The 24,017-nt window shown below is 29.9% G+C and overlaps 3 protein-coding genes across 3 annotated transcripts in view; 1 reads left to right on the top strand and 2 right to left on the bottom strand.

Annotated features, from left to right (window-relative positions):
* LOC144835062 (unconventional myosin-XIX-like) overlaps nucleotides 1-2,702 on the top strand; it is a 31,949-nt gene extending 29,247 nt beyond the window's left edge. The window contains exons 20-23 of the mRNA XM_078690078.1: nucleotides 251-440; nucleotides 1,174-1,300; nucleotides 1,400-1,542; nucleotides 1,742-2,702. Of these exons, the coding sequence (XP_078546204.1) occupies nucleotides 251-440; nucleotides 1,174-1,300; nucleotides 1,400-1,542; nucleotides 1,742-2,371 (1,090 nt within the window). The 3' untranslated portion in view covers nucleotides 2,372-2,702. The remainder of the gene's footprint in view (nucleotides 1-250; nucleotides 441-1,173; nucleotides 1,301-1,399; nucleotides 1,543-1,741) is intronic.
* A 2,212-nt stretch (nucleotides 2,703-4,914) lies between these two features.
* The window catches only part of LOC144835477 (uncharacterized), a 198,919-nt gene continuing 179,816 nt past the window's right edge, over nucleotides 4,915-24,017 (bottom strand). The window contains exon 28 of the mRNA XM_078690561.1: nucleotides 4,915-5,004. Within this exon, the coding sequence (XP_078546687.1) occupies nucleotides 4,993-5,004 (12 nt within the window). The 3' untranslated portion in view covers nucleotides 4,915-4,992. The remainder of the gene's footprint in view (nucleotides 5,005-24,017) is intronic.
* LOC144835178 (uncharacterized) lies at nucleotides 7,048-8,505 on the bottom strand. The gene is made up of 5 exons (XM_078690237.1): nucleotides 8,228-8,505; nucleotides 7,973-8,062; nucleotides 7,546-7,765; nucleotides 7,316-7,430; nucleotides 7,048-7,080 (listed from the first exon to the last, which is right to left on the bottom strand). Exons 1-4 carry the CDS (start codon nucleotides 8,495-8,497, stop codon nucleotides 7,396-7,398), a joined length of 615 nt encoding a protein of 204 aa, XP_078546363.1. The 5' UTR covers nucleotides 8,498-8,505; the 3' UTR covers nucleotides 7,048-7,080; nucleotides 7,316-7,395.

Here is a 24,017-nt window from a genome sequence, read left to right on the forward strand (position 1 = left end):
CTAATCGAGTTTGAACAATACCATGAAAGCCCCAGTGGTCTAATGGTTAGGACATCTGCATATCAAGCAGAAGGTTCCGGGTTTGAATCTTGGTTGGGGAGACTTTTTCTCATTCTCACAGATTTCCTCATCTTCATCGTTTCAAATTAATTAATTAAATTTCAGTATATCACCGGGCGATATAGAATTTATGTGTGTGTGTGTTGTTTGTTATACTTGATTCTGAACGATAACGACATTTTTCTTATAGAATGTTGTACAGTGATTTTCTTAAGAGGTATGAATTATTAATAATGTCAAACTCAGAAGATGTAAAAGATTTGGATACAAAAAGTAAATGTGCTGTTATTACGAATCTGGTTTTAGCTGAAGCAGACAAAGAAAATAAAATGAAAAGCTTTTTGTTTGGAAAAACAAAGATATTCCTAAGAGAGGGACAGGTACTTAAAAGTAGTTTAATAATAATTTAATTATTTTATATTTGCAGTAGAATAAATAAAATTTTAATTAGTTTAAGTGAATATTTTATGGCAAAGGAATCATTAGCAATTATTTGACTTTATACGGTCATTTTTCGCCAAGGTAAGGTGAACTAGGCAGTCTTATTACTTAGGCTAGCCGACCCAGCCAAGTCTACTTACACTTTGCTACATATTTAAATATAACAGATGTAATATTTAGTTCCTCAAGAAAAATATCATTCCCTCGGGGATGTCAATTTTTAAATTTCACCTCTAAGCAGGCAATATCTGTATAAAATAAACCTTTGCAGTAGAGCTGAATGAGTGTCGTAACTCGTAAAATAAACCTTTATTTTTAATAGTAGTGCTACAGGAATAATTTTGTAGTATAAGATAGGAAATTCACCAAAATTAACTAAATAATTATTTAAAATTGAGGCATTTTTCTTTTTAAAAAAAGTATATAAATATAAAAAAGAAAATAACAATTAATTTGACACAATTTAAAAAATACCATTTTATTAAAAATTATTACCCAGTTAAATGTGTGTAAGTCATTGAAAATCAGTAAAATTCCAATCTTATAACATTATGAAAAAGTTGTAGCACCAAATTATAATACTTTTAGCTTTTAGTTTATAGCTTGTCAGTGTAAAAAAGTAAGTAAGAATCTGCATCATTGTATTATTATATTCCGTTATTTTTCATTTAGTTGGATAAACTTGAAGTTGCAAGATTGAAGGAATTCAATTTAAGTGCTGGTGTAATACAGATGTGGTGGAGGAAGATCCTGGCAACCAAAAGTAAACAAGAGGCAGCTGTGGTCATCATTCAAGCAGGTATTGATTGTAATAGTGTTTTGACAAATATCTTGCAGGCATCATGGTGTTACCAAACCAAGCCACTAATTGTCACTAATTAGAATTGATATGTTGTAGGTTTTAGAGGCTGGAAGGTGAGAGAAGATGTAAAGAGACGACATGAGGCAGCACGTGTCATACAGTATGCTATGATTGGATATTCAATTCGTTTACACCAACGCAAGTTAGATGAACAATTAAATGAATTGAATTCAGACGAGGTAGGCCTTTACTTAAAACTCGCAATTTTCTTTACTGAGAGATTGCCTGTGCTTGGTTCCGCCTCATTAAATGGTCAATCAGTTAATTTTCATGAAATATTCTCCGTATTCAAATCATAAACATTCAGTTTATGATTTTTAATCTAATATTTTTTTTTCTTGATACAATTTAATACAATTTAACATTTATTTTTACCAGTTTGCTGATTCTGATGTGCAAGAATGCAATGATGAACAATCACAACAAAACAATAGCATATTAACAGAAGGTATACTGTCAGCAGTATCACTGGATAATGAACCTCATGACAGTAACCTGTCAGTGATTAGTTCAAGCAATGGCACCAAAGAAATTGAAGACAAGAGAGATAAGTTTACCAGTAAAGGCACCAAAGAAGTTGAAGACAAGAGAGATAAGTTTACCAGTAAAGAAGTTGAAGATCAAGACAAGAGAGATAACTTTACCGATAAGAGCTTCAATGAAATTGAAGAACCAGAAAATGTAAATAACAATTATAGAATACAATTTCATGAAAACGGTAACCTGAACTGTAATAGTGGTAGAAGTGAAGGAAATACAATAGTCAACATTGAACAAAAGAAAGATGGGGATGAAATATCTCAAAAGAGCTCAAATGAACAATGTGGTACACATAAACCAATAGTTAGTGAGCACCAGAATGGTAGACGTGTTGAGGAGGAGCCTGTAAATCAAGGAACTACTACCATCATTAACAAGTTTGTGCAAGTTGCAACAACTCCTGCAGTTGATATAGCTTTTGGTATTGTGTTACTTGGTTTGCTGTATCATGGTCCAGTTAGGCTATAACCTTTAGTCTCAAACGCTGCAAAATGGTCTACTGTATGGTTCAAAGACAAATGAAGATCGATGACAAAGAAAGAAAGATGTTCTCAGTCATGTAATTTTGCTGTTTCAGATTGCAGTAATAGAATTTTCAATTGTTTATATATTTGTACCATTGTATACAAACAACAAGAATTCAGAGTCTTTATGGAGCTCTGTCATCTTTGATTTTGCTTTCATGCATGAGTAAACTTTATGAATATGAAATTATCCTAATATTAAATTTTATTATAAACAAATCATGTAAAACTAACAATATACTTTTAGTAAATAAAACTAATTCTCAGGAATATGATTTGTGATTTTCAGATTTCAATGTTGTGTTCTTTTTCTATTAAATTCTTTTTTACCCTATTGGTCACGTTGAGATTTAAAAGAAAATAAACAAACAAAAATACAATACAAAAAAGTTAACAATATTGTATATCATTTATTAAAATAAAATATGAAATATGTATTTATGTAGTAACTCTACAAATAAATGTATATTTTTGAAGTTTCAATCATCAGCAGTGATTAATGCATACACCACAACATTGTACTTTATCTTTACAAGACTTATCTTGATAAGTTTACAATTTTAGTCTTAGTAGCTTTTAATTTAGTAGATAAAGATAAAAAAAGATATACCAATGAAATATATTAAATTATGAATGTTAATGTTCAAGTATTGCTAATGTGGGTTTACACATATTTCCCATGTGAAATTTTGGGTAAGCCACTAACACTAGCCATAGCCACCAAAGCACAAAATACTCATCGTAGACATGGACCATATATATACAAAAAAAACCCAGTTACAGAAAGTCCTACAACAGTCAATTACTTATTGCACAGTTCATCATAATATAACATATTTTTTCTAGAAAACACGAGTCAAGCCACGTCACGCTGTGGATGTGATTTTGACTGATTGGAGGCATCTGTATGGCCAGTAAAAATATCTTTTATTTTGGTGATGAATGGGGAGAAAGGAACCATTCTGTTTTAGGTTTTCAGAGGCCTGTTGATCAGTCACACACACTAGACAGCAGCTGATCATGTTTTTGGTGTACAGAGTACACACCATCTTTTGACAGTTAGAATTATCTTCTGATTAAAAATTATTTTAAAACATGTGGTTTTGTAATCCCAATTGTTATACCAAGTACTAATCATAATAATATTGATAATCATAATATTGATGCTTATGATGCACACACTATATATCATTGGCACAGTTTGATAATCATAATATTGATGCTTATGATGCACACTATATATCATTGGCACTCAGTTTAATGTGTCAAGACATCAAAATAAACAATGCAAATAATGTAGGATAATTCAGTACCTCTAATTGAATTCAACAACAAATAATTTAGGATAATTCAGTCCCTCTAATTAAATTCAACAACAAATAATTTAGGATAATTCAGTACCTCTAATTGAATTCAACAACAAATAATTTAGGATAATTCAGTACCTCTAATTAAATTCAACAACAAATAATTTAGGATAATTCAGTCCCTCTAATTAAATTCAACAACAAATAATTTAGGATAATTCAGTACCTCTAATTAAATTCAACAACAAATAATTTAGGATAATTCAGTCCCTCTAATTGAATTCAACAACAAATAATTTAGGATAATTCAGTACCTCTAATTGAATTCAACAACAAATAATTTAGGATAATTCAGTCCCTCTAATTGAATTCAACAACAAATAATTTAGGATAATTCAGTACCTCTAATTGAATTCAACAACAAATAATTTAGGATAATTCAGTACCTCTAATTGAATTCAACAACAAATAATTTAGGATAATTCAGTCCCTCTAATTGAATTCAACAACAAATAATTTAGGATAATTCAGTACCTCTAATTGAATTCAACAACAAATAATTTAGGATAATTCAGTACCTCTAATTGAATTCAACAACAAATAATTTAGGATAATTCAGTCCCTCTAATTAAATTCAACATGTTCATTTGTTCCACTGCACAAATATAATACATTTGTTTTATAACAATTTGATTGGACAATTGTGGGTCATATGACATTAACTAAATGTACTACAGTATGGCACTGCAATTCAGTTTTATGTTAGATGGAGATTGAGCAACTATACACACTTGAGAAGAGTCCAGGCTGTTGATTGATTAAGCAACCTGTAGTGTCCTGCTGTCTATTTGTTCTACTCCTATGTCCAAAATTGGAATACTGCCTTAATGGCATCATTATATATTATCAATAACAATCAAGATTTAACCAGATTCAAAAATACATACAAATATAAAAATATTTTGTCATTCACGTTTGGGTACTTGACCTATATTAGAGTACTTGTATTCTTTTGGTCTATTAAGACATAGTTTAAAGATTTTGCACTTTTAAAAACATTGTTTCAATAGATCTTCTTGATTGTCCTTTATTAACTATGTATCTCCTATTGTTCATACAAATTGTTTATTTGTTGAACTCAGTTACCATACAACTACAGTTCATATGGTCTACTGTTCTCAATAGACTGTTTCTAGTAACTCTACAATATCCATTCTCTCAACTGCTCTTAAGGCTTTTATTACTTCCTCTCGTTGGTTCACATCTCTTCCTTGCTTACATCGCCATTGTACCAGTGATTCAATAGTTGCTTCTACAGTCAGCGCTGAAAACCTCTCATTTTGTAATAGCTCAACATCAGCAATACCAAGATGCCTACAGAAATTCTTCCAATCTGTCATCTTCTCAGAAATTATCAGGAAGTCCAAGTCTGTTAAGCATCCTGTAAAAATACATTTAATTAAAACAATTTTGATCGTGTATGTTATATACAATTATTAATAATGAAAACAAAAATTTTAATACTTGAATTAAAAAAAACCAAAATGTAATATTTAATCATGTTTGTCCATCTCTCAACAATCTTATAAAAAGTAAATAAAAAAAAAATAATCAGGTATATAGTTACAATAACATATTAAGAATAATAATCATTACCCACCTTGTCCTGATTGGTCTGTAAACATTGGAACTTCTGAACTGACATCATCTTTGTATCCATGTCTTGTACACAGGCTATCAGCTAAATCAACACGTCCTTGTTGTTTTAAAGCCTTGATCATTGTAGGTATTTGATGTGCTGCTCTTTGTCTACCTCTCCACTTAACCAGGACTACCATTATGTCATCTTCATCATGTCTGTTTTTACCTGTGATATTACTGATAACATCCCATTTAATTCCAAGGCGCACTGCTAATTTTCTCCAATGTTGACCTAAATTGTCACAGATGAACAGTAGATCTTGATCATCAAAACGAGCTGTGAAATAATAAAGGCGTTAAGATAATGAGTTCAGTTTCAATTAAAACTCAACTCACAATTCCATTCAATCTTTTATTTCGGAATCATTTGTCCATAGAAAATAAACATAATATTGTATCAATTAACAAATTTAAATAAAAATATTAATACAAACAATCCATTTGGAGAATTGTGAGTTATATGTTATTAAAATGTGCTAATGCTCTTTTAATGACGTCATTGAGAGTGCAATGTTGATATATGTGCACAAGAATGCAATTTAGTTTTGCACGTTTGTTTTTGTTACACGGTGAGTGAGCAACCACAAGTTACAAGAGGCTAGGTTGTAGTTGAATGACCACGTTGGATCAACCATTTGAATGATTTAGGCCTTACCTTTCATTAAAAGTAGGTGTGTTAAAAAGCAATGTTTTATATTTGTAAAATAGTAAAAATATTTTCTTAGGTGAAAGATGAAAATTTTATATATTTTCACCTCATAAATTATTTGTACATTGTACTTATAAACAATCATTATTTTTATACTATTTAATGGCAGGAATCACAATATAATGCTATATACCTGAAGGTTTGATAACCTTGGGTATTTCATCGTCAATGTATTTCTGAAACAGCAGATCAGCAAGATCATTACGATCATGCTGCCTTAGTGCGGTGCACAATACTTGTTGCTGATTAAGGTCACTACCAATGCCGCTTCTCCAACGTTTCAGCATGTTTGCTGTAGCTTTATCTGCCTGCTTTTCATTATCAAAAATAGCATTCACTGTAGACCATGTAAGCCCCAAACGAACACCAAATCGTCTACAGGAAAGATCCATCTCTGTAGACACATTTTCAATAGTAAGGTCATCCACACAGTCTATGATTAAAAAAAAAATGTTTACATTTTTCTTTTTATTTTACATGGATCTGTCTCAAAAGTTCAAACAAACAATGTTTTTAAAACATAATAAGCAATAAGGCTACATATAATAATACAAAAATAAGGTTCAATCAAGGCTTCCAGAATGTACTAATTGCTGTACTAATGTGTAAACAATACTATATTGTCATATGTAGAAAAAAGAGTAATATTTTGAAACAATTATGCCATTTACATTGAGTGGTATCATATTCCTCATCAACTATAGGTACTAACAGTGTATGCTTATGAAAGTGATATTAATTCTATTTCAATAACAGATGTAAAAATATAAAAATCATAAGATTTGCAAATAGATTTTTGATTGTATCCAATGCCTATGTAGTAGTTGCTTACTAGTAGAAGTGTATTTAATATATATATTATGATACGAAATACGTCTGTATCTGTGAAAGTCATATTTACCAATGTTATTCACATACTTGTCTTCAATGGACTCCTCTGGAAAAAAAGAGTTAAATAATAACAGAATATTTAGGCTTTCACTATGAATTGAAAATCATAAAAAATGCATACTGTAAATCTTTTAATTTTATCTAGCTTCTAATGTGTACAGACACAAATGGATACATACATAGGGTCTCAAGGCATAGTAACAAATAGAGAAATGAACTTTGCCCAAAAATACATCTATCAGTTGAAACAGCATTTTTTAGGGCATAATACTATAAGTTATTTGATATATACACGTATATCTGACATTTTGGAAAGGAACAAATATTGGTAAGTATGTGTTCATTTTTTGTGTTAAATTTCTACAAATCCGTTAAAGTGATTTTGTAGTTTTCCCCTAGAGAAAAATAACATTGCATTATTGCAAGATTGTATATATTATTCATTTTTCGTCAACATCCTACCTAGGCTTCATGCGATCTTAAAAAATAAAAACACACATAATAATTTACCCTTTGATAGGACATTGTCTCCAAACAGATTACGGTAACGTTTCACTTCCATTCCTCTGCTTCCACATGGCAACACATCTTTGTCAAATTTGCGCACAACATGCATATGAGTATGTTCACCTTTTGAAGCACACACACAAGGGATGTACATCTTTACTTTAACACCATGTGCATTCCTCTCACTCAAAAAGTGTAATTCTTTTTGAAGGAAACTAAGCACCTGAAAAATATTTTTTTTTAAATAAAGTTGTAACAGTAATGCAATAACAAGTAAAAAGGAACAAATTAAAAGGCATATATGAGTATTTCTATTGGCTAATTGTGTAAATAGAATTGTGCTTGTGAAAGATGTAAAAGCAACAATAAGTTGGAGGTAATTCTAAATAAAGTGTAGAATGTTTAGTTTGTTTGGTACTATATAGCTTACCTTCTTACAGATGCTAGGTTGTGGATCATCATCTTCAGGAGAGCTGCTTCCTGATTCTGTGTTCATGATTGTCGTTCTGACAATTGTTGTCTGCAATTACAAATAAACAAATCAATCCTTTAAACATTTTTATTCAAATCTAAAAGTCCCTATTTTTGTTTAAATTTGAATTTGTCATTATTGTTTTTTTACCTAATTGTCTTTTGGTCGAAATAAATCACTTTTGAATAGAACTATTAAATATTATTATTTTACCTGGAACAAACGGCGGTTGTTAATAGTAGCAACATTTAGAAGCACAAGATGATGGCCATCAACATTCAGTTCTACATGCTCATAATACAATGCAGGCTCAACATCTTCTATTTGAAATTCCTCAATAAATTTAGTTGCAACACGTTGGAAGAGATCATCTGGAAGGTAGCCATCAAAGTCATGAAAGAGAGAAATAGCACGCTTCTCTTCATATTCAGCAGCCTTTGTATCATCATGTTGGGGCTTTAGGCGTGAAAGAACATAGAACATTCGTCCAACATTCTATAGAAACAAAAATGGAACATGAGTATTAGATAGAATATATGAAAAAATAATTAAACTAAAATTTTAAATAAAATGTAAATATACCTCTAGACTCCTTTTTTCACACATTAACCCAAAGGTTTGCATTAGAGACACAAAGAAGTCAATCATCTCATCTGACTCATCCTTCCAAATATGCCGCAACAGTTTTTCATCTAATTTACCCTCGTTTAAATTTCTCCAAAGTTGTTTCAGAGATGGCTAAAAAAAAATAAAAGCACAAAAGTGTAATTTGTTAATGCAACAAAGTAATTATTATTCTTCTGGTCAGTAGAACCTCTCCTTTGGGAAAACCTTATAACGTCAGTTATGACGTTCTCCGGACGTCACAAAGGGTCCACATGTTATTTGAACGTTATTTCAAACATTCAAAGATTGAACAGTAATATTTAGCTAACGTTATTTGAACGTTAAATTGTTAGCTGGGTTGAAACTTACTTGTGAAATGAATGAGAGGCAGATTAACACCATGGCTAACCTCTATTAAGGAGACACTTTGTTGAGTCTTCCCTTAAACCTTATTAAAACTTGTGAAATGAATGAGAGGCAGATTAACACCACAGCTAACCTCTAATAAGGGGACACTTTGTTGGGTCTTCTCTTAAACCTTATTAAAACTTACTTGTGAAATGAATGAGAGGCAGATTACCACCACAGCTAACCTCTATTAAGGGGACACTTTGTTGGGTCTTCCCTTACACCTTATTGAAACTTACTTGTGAAATGAATGAGAGGCAGATTAACACCATGGCTAACCTCTATTAAGGGGACACTTTGTTGGGTCTTCCCTTAAACCTTATTGAAACTTACTTGTGAAATGAATGAGAGGCAGATTAACACCATGGCTAACCTCTATTAAGGGGACACTTTGTTGGGTCTTCCCTTAAACCTTATTGAAACTTACTTGTGAAATGAATGAGAGGCAGATTAACACCATAGCTAACCTCTATTAAGGAGACACTTTGTTGGGTCTTCCCTTAAACCTTATTGAAACTTACTGGTGAAATAAATGAGAGGCAGATTAACACCATGGCTAACCCCTATTAAGGGGACACTTTGTTGAGTCTTCCCTTAAACCTTATTAAAACTTACTTGTGAATTGAATGAGAGACAAATTAAGACCATGGCTAACCTATATTAAGGAGACACTTTGTTGGGTCTTCCCTTAAACCTTATTAAAACTTACTTGTGAAATGAATGAGAGGCAGATTAACACCATGGCTAACCTCTATTAAGGGGACACTTTGTTGTCTTCCCTTAATGGGAGTGGTACAGTAATATGTTTACAAGCACATATTTTAGTATTAGAATATAATAGAATTAATAAGGTATAATTTCGTTCTCTGTGTGGCAGATATTACATTTTTACAGCTAAATTCATCACAGAAAAAAAAAATTACCACAATGTTTACGTCTGATATTCACCAATGATTGACACCACTCAAAGAAGTGAAGTTTGCTAACCTGAATGCTGGGATCTATAACTGTGATGATTGTTTTAAACTTGTCAACTACTCCCATCAAATCTATAACAATTTTTTCTTTGAGGACCTTGTCATCTGGGTAGAACAGAATTTCGCCGATGTCGTGCAAGTACTCAAGAAACAGTTTTCTGTCAGTTATCTTACAACGAGCAAGTAAATCATTAATCTAAAAGGTGAAAAATGTAATGAAAAAAAAAAATGTTGATTAATTACAAACTGGTTTTCTGTTGATGTTATCATTTATTTCGTTGTTGAAAGGTTGTTTATATAGGACATAATACTTTATCATACAAGGGTAGATTTGAATTCTGAAATTTTCCCAACCAACAGTAAACTCAAGGTTCACCACTTACTTTAATAATTATTAGAGAACAAAAAATGTTCCTTTTGTTTTGGTACTTGGTACTCTACTAAAATTGCACCGTTCCTGTTTGATAAACATTTGTTGAAGATTCACCATAAACAGTCAATTAACACAGACAGAAAAGCAGGGATTACTGTTATATTACTATCAATAACAAACTTGTATCCCACACAATTTCAAATGTAATGAAACAAGTTTGCTTTTTTTTCACTTTAATTAACACCATTCAATGCAACACTCAGAAAAACAGGGTTTAATGCTTCAAATGTAATGGATGTTAAACATTAAAAGACACATTCATCAATCGATTTGTTAAAGATATTTATTCTAACCTCAGAAGTTGGTAGATATAGTTTGGCTTTTCGTAACTGTTGTATTTCCAGCAGTACTTGCAGCCATTTGATTGGAAAAGTAAGAATCATCATCTGGACTAATTTTTGTATTTGGAGAATGATTTTAGAGGCACCGCTCTTTTCAAATGGAAAACTGTTTTCAATGGTAAAGAGCTCTTCTTGAAACACCATGTCCTCAAATGGTTTTCCTTCCAGGGCTTTCCAAAGTATATTCTCTATTTCCTTTACCTAAAATAAAAAACATCATATTTGAATTATACTTATGTCAGGGGAAGATTTAGAGTGTGCCTAGCCAACCCCAACCCCAACCCCTTTTGTAAAGTGCAAAAAGTGTTTCATTCAAGTTATGTTACGCATTTACTTACCCAGTGTACATTGTATAATTATACCAATATAAAAACAAATTCAAAATGTGTGCTAAATCATAGATATTTGTATACCCTTTTATTTGTTTTATTATATCCAAATGAAAAATAAAATTAAGTTAAGTTAATCAGTTAATCATAAGCCAGCACAGTACAGTAGTATGTGCATGACATGACGTATAAAACAATCATACATGATTGCCAATGTTAGAGATGAAACTACATATTGTTTCCAATGAATTAATAACAATATACAATTTTGTACTGTTTAAAAGGAAATGTGATGACATATGTACCCTTTGTTGTCTTTCTTGTTCAGTTTTACCAAGGCTCTCATAATGTGTACCAATCAGCATTATCTTGTTGTTTTGTCCTTTTCTTACGTTTACAAAAACTGAACGAATCCAAAACAGAATGAAGTCAAGATTTGTCATTCGATGTTCATACATTTTTCCCTAAATAAAAAAAAAATGAACAAAATTTACATTTTAAATTCTTAAAGTTCTAGTTTGAAACATTGTGGCAAATTATCTAGAAAAACAACACTATCATGGAAGTGGAAATAACAACAATCATATATCAGACATCTGCTATTAACAACACTATCATGGAAGTGGAAATAACAACAATCATATATCAGGCATCTGCTATTTGCACAGTTTTTGTTAAGGTAAAGGAAGATATGAAGGAAACATTTTATTTATGTACAATTACATAAACATTTAAAACTTGTAAAATGTACTTACAGTTGTTGGATCACGAACTTTAGCTGGGGCATTAAGACCTTCATTCATGTTGAACACAACACATACAACAGCATAAGACACCATGAATATCTAGTAAACATAATCATAATAGTCAATATTACAAACTGTTTATACCCATGTGTCAGTATACTGGCACAACTGATTATTTGATACTTTTGTTTTCCTCACAAAGTGCATGTTCACCTTGGAAACATTTACAATCTTAATAATTGGTTTAATAAATAATGAATGTTTAATATTACATTCTTTCTTTGCTATCTCTCTCTGCTAATAATACATTATATTACATCAATTAATACTCCCAAAACTGGACACCCTTCGGCTGGCATAATATGTCTGGGTTTACAGAAATTCTGATATTCCAAATGTATTTTTAAAGGTAAAAAAGAATTTGGAACTTTTGACCTCAATTCTGGTTTTGGTTTAATTAGGTAATCAGAGACTAGAGACTAAGTTGACTGTATTCAAATTAAATGAAGAATAAAATAATTTATAATATTGTAATAATAATAATAATTGTATTTTATATCTGATACTGACATATTGTATTAGATCCACATTTTTGTAATACCTTGGAGGAAGATTATAGATTCTTAACTTCAAATCAAGTGAGCTTTTTGATTTCAGTGCTGATATTGTAACAAGGCCAAAAGACAAAGTATACACTGAAACTAACACAACCTCAGAAGAAGGCATGTATATTGAATATTGACGGCAAAACTAATCTCTATTAATAAAAATTAAATACACCAATAAAATTTACCCGTTGTATCACATGGTAAATTGGTTGACCACCAAAGTCCCAGATATTCATAACAAACTTGTTGCTATCCACTTTAGAGTCACCATCTTCTCTTGCAGGGCGAAGTTTGCTTACAAGTTTGTTCCTCAACCATTTAGGAATTTCTGGTTTTTCTTCATACACTGGTTCTGTTGTGATAAAATATATAACACATACAACAATTTGCATTAGGTCTCATATGTGATTACCAACTATAACTTTTTTATTTAAAGAAAAAGTATTTCCAATGCAATATTTAAGTATTCTAAACCTTATCCTTTCCAATCAATAGTTTAGTGATGAGTTTATTTAACCACATTGTACTGCAAGTTGAATAGATTACACAGCAGTGTCATACAATATACAAATATTAGTATTAACTGTCAAAGTAACTTGCAAGATAATATATGTTTATTAGCAGACACTGATGATTATGATTACATTTCCGCTCCTTTAATCATTTCAATATTTAGCACTTTAGTCTTTATTTCTGATATCATTAATATGTATGAACAGCACAATCAAACACATTTCAAAATAAATATTTACCCTCTTTTTGTGGACTTGGCATTGGATTTGAACTTGTTGATGTTTCACCAGATTTGGCTTCCTGTTTTGATGTTGATGCTCCTGTGGGATTTTTCTTTTTCTCATGTCTACTTTCTGAAAAATGTGCTGATATAATTAAAGATGCTACCTTGTTATTAGCATTCATCATTATGTTTTAGAATAAAATTAACTTGGCAAGAACAAAGGTTAGTGTAATGAATCATTTTTTGTCGATTCCAACCTGATCCAATTTGCCATCATCATTATAATATGTGTATCTTTTGTATTCTCTATTTGAATTCAAATGTCACAGCAGTAATCATGTATAAACCTGTCTTTTATTAAAACTTTTATATTAAATTTATTTTTAAAAATCTCTTTTGTACCAATTTTATATTGATTGGTATTTTGTGCCTTTATGTTTATACTTTTAAATTTATTTTACAGCAGATTACAATAACAATAAAGACATTTTTTAAGTAAATTTGAATTAACTTTCATTAAAATCTTTTACCAGATTTGGTTTCCTGCTTTGATGCTCCTGCTCTTGGTGTGTATCCTTTTGTATGGCGTGGACTTTTCAACATTTGTTTAACTGTGACATCAGTGACAGTATCCTGATACATGTCTAAAGCTTTTAAATTAAAAAATGTTAATAAAATCATGTATATATTATTTTATTTCTTACACAGTTACATTGGTTTTTAAAAGCATAGAAACTTTGAAACCATTTTTATGATGTTGTTGCAATAATTTAAAAACTAATTTATCCTCAAATTGAATTTAAATAACTTGTATGTTTATATGGTAGTGGTTTTCTCCATGCATTTATGAAATATCTAAATAAATAAGTATAAATATATAAGTCATTTGTGTGCAAGAACTAGTCGCAAATTGTCACCCAAATATTAAACCTAGAGTGTCTTTTAAATTGATTTACAATGACATGAGAACAACAATTATTTGGTAAAAAAATAAAAAACAAGTTGTGACATAACAGTGCATGAGTCAGGGTGAATTTTAAATTTGGAGTGGAGTTGTGGCTTGGTGGTTATGGTGCTTGGCTACCAATTCAAGGGTCCTGGGTTCAAGTCCTGTCATATGTCAGGATTTTTTCTAATGACAAATTACAACTCCACTCCCAAAGACTTGTAATAAGACTTTGTTTATGTAGAGCATCTTGTGTATGTTTGTCTTGTGAACATGATTGCTACCTTTAAGAAAAACAGTTAAATAATTCGCTATGGTTATCTTTGGCAATTTGCCTAAATAATTATAAAAAATAAATTAAAAAATATAAATAAATCATCTATTTTGGTTGCAGCATGTATCTGAATAAAGTGAAAACTTACAAATATCCTGCGTTGTTTCTTTCAACATTTCTTTGTTACTGGCATCTGGTGTACACACTGTTGTTTTCACCATTGCATCTGTTATTATATGCAATGGATTAAACCTATGACAAAATGACATTATATAATTATACAAGAATGTTTGCGTTAATAATAAAACAGAAAATAATTTGATGGTATACTGCAATTACATTGTTTTTACGTTGCATTAAAATCTTATTTTAAACCCTCAACATACCAAGAACACTAAAGGGCCAAATACTTTAAAAACAATAGTAAATTTTAATCAACTATATTCTTACTCTTTTACATTGTGATATTTAGATTATTAGGTGATCATTTAGAATAAAATGATCACCTATTGTTATTGTATAAAATCTTTATTATTATTTTTTTTCTTTTTTTTTTTCTTTTTATTGTTTCTGTACACTATTTTGTGTAACAATTATCTCAAAAAGTTTAATGTCAATGATTACAAAAATTTCAGAATATCTTTCAAATAATATAACTTAATCCTAATAAGCTTTCCAGCGTGATCACTCATCCGTGACGACATTTATACGCCATTTTGCGAAATCACATTATCAATCATATCTCCATAATTCATTATCACATATTAATGAAATTCACTACACGTAAACTTCAGATCAAGGGTAAAAATATTAGCAAATAAAAACGCACGCGCACGTAGGTTCATGCGCGTGATATCGCGCGTTAAAAATTTAAAACGCTCAAAATTAAGTTTTGATCAATTTAGAGCATGAATTAGGGCATTTGCGTGTTTCAAAAAATTACTGCGCAAAAATGCGTTTTTGCGCGCGCGATACTTACAAAGCGTAAAAAATATGAATTTTTTTACAAATCTCATTCTACTCACCATCCTTAGTACATTCACCAAATTTGAGTCAGTTCCGACTTAAAATAACGCTATACGAGCACGTTAAAAATGACAAAATGCGCACATTAATTTTACAAAAGTTCTGAAAATGGTGAAAAATAGGTCTTTTTTAAAATGAAAATAATTCTTCAGAATGCAAGATGACCCCCGATTTTTTTAACTTATTCTGGAAGCCATTGAGTTGTAGATATAAATTCATGTACACATTTTACGTACAAAATGTTTTGACGTCATCAAATGGCCACTTGAATTTAAAAATTAGGATTTGTTATCTTTTTGTGTAGATTATCACATTCAACAGAGCGCATCTTGGTTATGTGTGCTCGAATTTCGCACAACTTTCAGTATGTGCTTGCTTAATTAATTATCTTTATCATGAGTTGACACTATCTTCATTTTAATGACGTCATCACGCGTAAAAACTTGAATAACGTAGGCCGTGTAATTTCACCTTCGCAGTAAATTTGAATATCTTACAGCTCTTCAGAATTGAAGGTTACCTTGATGATTATAATTTATTATGAAAGCTGATGAAATGTAGATATTAATTCATATAAAAATTAAGCCTATCGGATGTTGTGACGTTAACATATGGCCAGTTGAAGTGAAAAAGTAGTTTTTTCATATTTTTCGTCAAAGTTATACACAATTCAAAGAGCGCGCACAGCGCTTCTACGTGCCAAATTTTTTTCCAAATCTTATATTTTTTTGCTCAATTAATTATCTTTCGAAATTGTCATCTTAAAGTTTAGTTTGATAACGTCATCATGCCAAAAAATTAGAACATGTGTGTCCCGTAATTTCACCTATGCTACACTGTATATAGATATACAGTATATACTGTACATTGTATATGGCATATAGGCACAACTCAGCACTATAAGCATATAATAGGATGGCATACATCAACATTTTCCGATCGTATGTTAACGTACGTGCATGTTTAAAAAAAATTAATTTCAGTAAAATGATAAAAATGATCACCTATAATTCGTCAAAGTGACGAATTAAATTCTAGTTTATATTTAGATTATGAGGATCCCAATAAAAATAAGATATTTAAGCTATTTTGGCTAGCTTTACTTTGATGGTCACTCTCATCAATATTTGCTATGTATTTTGATATTATTTTATGGTGAAATAAATTAAAACTATTCAGGAAAAATGTTTCAAATGTCTTATTCTTGTAATTATACAGTAACAACTGTATGTAACAGTTTAAGTGGTTAAATGTAATAGTTGTAATTGATATAAAGTATGCTTACTGTTTTCTTAAAAGAGAATTGATAGTAGAAGTTTTTCCAACATTCTCAAGTCCTACAAAAATAGTTCTTCCTTGATTAAACTCTGTTTGTCCTTCTTCAAGTGCATTTTGAAATGCTTTCACCGCATCAGGTCCTCGTGCCAATATCTCCTCTGGAACATGCACATCTTAAAAACAAAATATAAGGTACAATAATTATTGTATAACTTCCTGATTGTTTGTATACTACTGGATAGCAATTAATACTCTTTATAAAATTGAACAGTTTAATATGCACTAAGAATGTCTTATGAATACCTCAATCATTACTTGAAATAAATTAAGGTCATAATAGCAGAGTACAAAGATTAAGGTATACTCTATATAGAATAAAATACTTTAGCAATTCGTCACAAAAAACAGATGACTGATTTTCATCAAATGCAACAATTGGTTTGATAAATATGTGGTACTATTAAGGTATATGCCAACACTTAAGCTTATAAGCCGATGCTCACAAATGCGACCAAAATTTAGATTTAGACATTTCTGCATATTCAAAAGTTTTTTCATTTATTATTATAAACCCACAGAATATTGTTACAAAGCCTTTAAGAACCTTATAAATTAGAGAGTTCAGTCATTCTGAAGGCTATCTTACAGTTTTATTTACTTACTTTCAATTTTATCAGCCACATCTTTTTCCTCAGCTTTCCTGAGTGCTGCAACAAGTTCTGAACGCATGGACTTCTTAGTAACCTTAGCCTGCCATGCCTCCAACATGTCATAAGTCCTTTCAGCGTTGTTTGTATCTGTTAGTTTCAATGAATTTATATCTTCTTGTGTCATTCCAAGATTAACTGCTATTAGTTCCCATTTATTGTATGTTTCCTTGGCAATGTAGAATAATTCTTTATTTGTAATATCTAAATAAAATATAAATATTATACTGTTTATAAAATATTCTAATAAATCCTAAAATATTAGTATTTTGTTAGTTTGATTCCATCTACTCATCTCAATTTCTAGATCTAAATTACCCAAATGTAATGTGTAATGTTGACTTTGTCTATAGTTTTTTTAATAATTTATAAATAAAATAATAGTTCAATCACGCTAAACTCCTTTTTATTTCTTAAATGTAAATTAACATTTATATCATTTTTACAAGCAGTTTATTTTATAGATATTGTGAATACCAAACTTCTCCATAGCAAATAGAACAAAAAGATACCTAATGTTATAGACCAAGATTAATTTTTTTATTCCTTTTTTTATTGGAAACAATAGCCCATATATATATGGGGCATTGAAATTGAAGAATATTCATACCTGACGATGTCATTTCGATGTAAGGTAAAGGTCCACCTAAACAAGTAAAATGAATGTGTACATCAAGCTTTTCAGTGCAGAATTACAGATTGGAAATTATATAAAGGACAAACATATTTTTAAATTACCTTTGGGACCAACATATAGATATTTATAACAGAATAAGTAGCACACAAAATGGAAAACAGGATAAAATGCACAACTGAAACCATATTACACATTGGCATGCCATGAAGTACCGTACGCCTTGTGTTAGATAACAAACCTAACGCTGCGAGTCTGAACATACCCTGTACCAACAGTAGTTGAGATGAGCCGCTATTTGAATCAATCTACTTTTTTTTTATAAATCATATTTTTTAATTTGTTTGACTATATGACTGACTACAAATACTACAGGATAAAAAGTGATCATTAATTCTATTTTTAGAAGTTCATGCTTTTATTTGCAGCACAATGTGTTTTTTAACTTACCATTCAAAATTGCAAGTATTTCTGTTTTCTTCTGTTCACCATCGTATTTATCGCACACATTTTCATTATAGATATCAGATGCACACTCTCCATTCTGACAATCAAAGTGTTTGTGATTTAAAATAACAATATTAGCAATTCTAGTTATAAGCATAAGTTCTGATAAATCCCTCAGCTACTCTTTTAAAAAAAAAATTAAAATTAAGCTTAATTTCATAATTTGCAAGAACATACTAAACCAAAAGATAAGCCAAACTAAATAATACTAATATGTGAAATAACCCTGGCCATTAAAAAAAATAAAATTATGACAGACTAAATAAATATATTTCATAATAGGCAAATTCTAGATATTTCAAAGGTCAATAACTTTACTTTTGTCAATATCTTAAAAAAATATGCCACTGGACTAAATCTACTTCCACTCAGTGTGATTTTATGCATTAAAATCACTAAACCCATTTGCCATGATATTTTTCCCAGGGTGTCGGACACGTTAATTCAAAGCATGATGTGAAATCAGCTGAAATAAAATATTTATGGGGTTTTTTGACCAAAATCATTATTTTCATAAGCCATATAATAACCACACATGCCATTAGATCTAAACTAATTAAATACATGCTCTGAAAGAATTTGAACAAAATAAATCATTTTTGGTCTAAATCATGTAGCTTACTAATAGTCCAAAAGTAACCTGCAACTGAAATAAATGTTAATGATGAGCAACTGAGAAGATAAATTTAATATCAAATGATATGTCAACAACTATAATTTAAAGAAATATAGAACAAATACTTTATATGTAGTTTCATTATTTATATTATATGTATTTAATTATATAACATACTGTATACTTCAGTATACAGTTAAATATGAGACTAAAAGTAAAAATAATGGAAGCATGCTGTTTAAACAATTCAATTTAGATTTACAATTTAACAATACAATGTGAATACTGTAATGGAAAAATAAAAAAGAAATGTTAATCACTATAAATATATACGATATTAATTTTAATATTTCTGTAATTAATTCCATCAAACAAATATACAGGTACATGTGAGGAGGTGGATGGGCAATAGACTGCTCGAGGGTCAGACAAGAAGAAAATAGCTTGTAATATTTTCAATGATAATTCTCCTGAGGACGATCAAAGCATATTGATCGAAACGTCGAGAAAATCAACAGTTTTTTTCAGAACTAATATACATGGTGTACCGCAAACTTTATATCAACAAACAATAATAAACCTTTTTGTTTCTATTTGTTATATTTTATATAACTTTTTTAAAAAAAGAATAGAACTAAACTTTATTATTAAAATAATTGCATTGCAGTACTTAATAACAAACTAACCTTATTTTTCTTGCTAATGTCCATACGTCCTTCCTTTATGAAGAACACAAAGGCATTTTTGTGCTCTTCATAAGTTAACTTTTCTCGAGCAATTATATGCAGAGCATTGTCTCCATTCTTGAAAAAAGTGAAAAAAAAACAAAGTGCACAAGCTGTACTAATACTGTGAATATTATATTTTGATTGTACATACAACCCTTTAATATAAACTCTCCAATTTCATTTACGAAACATGGATGATTTATAAATGATATAATCAAAACCTACTGAATGTTTACCATTACTTATCTATCATTTGATTGATTATATTGATTGATTATATTTACTGAATACAAAAAGAGCATATTTATTTAGCAAGATATCTGGAGAGAAAAAACCTTTTCATTTAAAGGACATAGTTCTTTAGTGAAATTTCAATATACTTTGCAAATTGCAGACGATAAAAATGGTATACTTGGATATCAGTTATAATACTTTATGTTTGATTCAGCTTAGAATTCATTATAATGCTATACAAAAGCTTCTTGTCAGCTTTTTAAACTATTTTACATCAAATCTTTTTGAATCAAAAGATAAAATATTTGGTTTTATCTCAACATCTCTATGGTTTTATATACTTTTTGCTTTAAGATTCTATAAATAGGTTGGTGAATTTACAGTGGAATCAATAATACCTACAATAATATCATGGCACTAGCCAGGTACAGATATAGGAAGTTTGCATAGAGTGTGGTACACAAATAGAATGCACTAATTTGAGGATAACAAATATAGGCCTAAAGAACATTTAACATTCAGGATTGAATGGTGGTAGCTGATCAACTTGGTTAATAATATGGTAAAAAAAATCCAGATTATTCTGTCCTAGTGATGGAGCGAAACGGTGAGGGGGTAGGTGCAGCAAACAGTATAATCCTCAGAGTTTTGTGTAATACCTGCATACACTGTGATATTTGCAATACGATGCAATAATACATGCATAATTATGTGAAATTACTAGATAGACTGTGTATACAACTTACTTTGTTTTGCTGGTTCACATTTGAACCAGCATCAACTAATGTCATACAGCATGCAGTTTGACCATAGGCTGCAGCTAATAAGAGTGGTGAATTTCCATCCTAAAAAAATAGATTATAATATGTCATACAACAAACCTCTTTAGCAATGCACAGTAGAAGCATGACCATTAATAATTGTGGTATATTTAAAAATATTTTTTAATATATATTGTTAGATTATTTAATTTAATCATGATCATAATAAAAAGTTTACCCAGTGAAGATATACATTATTGAATATTTTGAATGTTAAATGTTCTTTAGGCCTATATTTATTATTTTTTCAAAAATAAACATATTTTAATGTTTATTGTGCAAACATGATGTTTTTCATCGCTATTATATTGTAACTATCTATATATTTTGGTATTAATATGTTATAAGTAATATAAATAATCAAAACACATATGACCATTGTAAAACTTTTGATGAAGTGTTATAAATTGCACTAAATGAATCAATGGTTAAAATGTCTAAAATGGCATTTCAACTAAGTATTAAATAGGCTGTGTACATCATAAGTTAACAGTTTTTAGTCTCATTGAGCTTTATACTGTAGCTCCATAATTTGGTAGACTGCAATTGTATTTTAAGAACAGCACAAAAATATAAATACAATTGAAAATTTTTAATGTAAATGATTTTAATTAAGATAATTTACATTGTCAGATCTCACTCTGAATACATTTAACCATTTCACATTAAACCATATGGATTCCTTTTAGCGAAAAAGGACAATTCAGAAAACAGCTATTTTGGCACTCGTCACGGATCAGTGCACACAGACACAAATATTCTGCTGAGCAGCGTACTGTTTAGACTATTCCATTCTCAAAATAGGTAAATTGTTTATAAGGTCAATTGAATTGCAAATAAACAGTAGGCCAGTTTCAATTCAAACTTTATAGAAACAACCACAGTGCTATGAGTCAATATCAATGAGTATTACTGTATAAATACAGCTTTATTTTCAAATAATGCGGATACAATCTAGTACAGTACTACATTATATAAATTTCAGTTGGTTTTTTTATCATTCAAATAATATAAGTATATATAATTATTTTAATATAAAATCTAAATTATACTCAAAAGTAAGTATTTATGCAGTTTACTACAGTTAAATATATATAAATATAATTTTTTTTTTATCATTTACTAAGTAGGCCAATATTAAAATTGTTTATATAAAATCTGGACTGTGGATTAACTCTTTACCTGAGTATTCAACATGCAGTTTAATATAGTTAAATATATATAATACAAATACATGTTTTTTTTTATCATTCACTAAGTATATTAAAATTGTTTATAAAATCTAAACTACTCGGGATTACTTCTTTATACCCTAATCTTAAATTTGCAGTTTACTACAGTTAAATAATATATATATATGAATATTTGGCTTATAATTTTCTAAACTGATAATAAAAGCATAAAAGTTTTCCTTTCATGCAATTATACTAGTCTGGTAACTGTCATGTAACATACATTATAATAAAAATAAAACAGTTTGCATATTATAATACTATACTATTTGCAAAACAAATAAATAAAGCACACATTAAAGTTGCATTCTCTGCAATTTTTGTCGTTTTGCAAAAATAATGCATATATACACACTATTTCTAAATCATAATTGATTTTGTTGACAGGTACGCCTATTATGTCCTACCTGACCACACCTTTTACAATTTACATAGAATTTGATGTCATCCTTGCACAATTTGTTTAAATATGAAATTCTATTTTGCTTTTGCATAACTTGCACAAAGGCTTCTGTATTCCTGTGGTTAGATGATCGAAAGAAAAGGGATGTGATTTTGTCATTTAGTTTTTCCATGGCTTGTTGACTGAAATTGTTGATTTGGCCGTGTAATGTAAGTGATTGCGAAAGATGATTCATAAATACATGCATATAGGGTGTTACATCTTTTGCTTGAAATGTCTTGGAGTAATTACAAACCCAGTCTCTTGCACGAGTGTCTACAACCTGAGGATCTACACCATCTGTTTTCATTAAACTTATAATGTTTGTGAACTCTTCCCAAAGCCATTTAATGCAATCACATTTTGGGTGCCACGAAATAAGCGTGTCAAAATTGATGTTTTTTTGAATTTTTATGTGTTCTGGGCCTGTAAAATCTCGAAACTGAATTTGATTAGACTCTTTGGTAGTATAGAAAGACCAAGGAATTGAAAGACTATTAATAAAATGTTCAAATGCAGAAATGTTTTTACACTTTGACATGTCAACAACTTTTACATTTTTTCCAACATTATCTTTATGCCGTAATATTTGAATCAGTTGCAGGACTAATTGATCAGATATCCTTAAAAATAAATGCAGTGGATCTGGAATAACATTAGAAACAGAAATAAAAGGTAGAATAGGTGGAGCAACACAACTCATATTTTTAGTTTTTGATTGTGAACTGAGTTTTGTTATTTCATCTACTGTACGAGCACCCTGTGTGGTGTCTGTCATTGACCAAATCTTTGTGTGTATATACCGTTCATTGCTTGGACATTTGCACCATAAACAACTGTACTTGCTACTGCATGCACCCATTCCCATCATTTCATTTAGGAATTTCATATCGGCTCCCAAATAATATTTCAAAGGTATGTTATTGTTATTGATAGTAATTGTATTAATCAAGTTTGCTACAATAGGATTAAAAATTTTACACAGAAATTTATATTTTTCTGGCTTTCGCACCATTGCCAAAATCTGTTCATCACTTAGATAATTTCCATATATCACTCTGAAAGTAATATTCACACAGTGAATTCGTTTTCCAATACGAGTACCATCCCCACTAATCTTAATACCAATATGGTTAGGTATAGGGTCGTCACATTTGTCTTTTGAAATTTGATCTATTAGAAATGTAATTTTATTATTCAATGGTTCCCATGCACCTATCATATCATCAAAGGTATAAATAGAAAACATTGAATTAATTTCTTCAGAACATTTTCTTACATTTTTTAAGCGTGGGAGTTGATTACAGTTTTTTGAAAGCTGCTTGTAGCTTCGATCAGAAATACATAATGTGTCTTTTAAATACAGGGCCTTCT

This window comes from Antedon bifida, chromosome 2 (genome assembly GCF_963402885.1).
Source record: "Antedon bifida chromosome 2, ecAntBifi1.1, whole genome shotgun sequence".
Classification (NCBI taxonomy): domain Eukaryota; kingdom Metazoa; phylum Echinodermata; class Crinoidea; order Comatulida; family Antedonidae; genus Antedon; species Antedon bifida.

Bases quoted from the DNA above. Each gene is read 5' to 3' on its own strand.
- LOC144835178 (XM_078690237.1), bottom strand. From the start codon at position 8,497: ATGTTCTATGTTCTTTCACGCCTAAAGCCCCAACATGATGATACAAAG. The intron at 8,063-8,227 runs GTAAAATAATAA...TTGTAATTGCAG, and splicing joins ACAACCGCCGTTTGTTCCAG to ACAACAATTGTCAGAACGAC. The intron at 7,431-7,545 runs GTAAATTATTAT...ATTTTTCTCTAG, and splicing joins AGACAATGTCCTATCAAAGG to GGGAAAACTACAAAATCACT.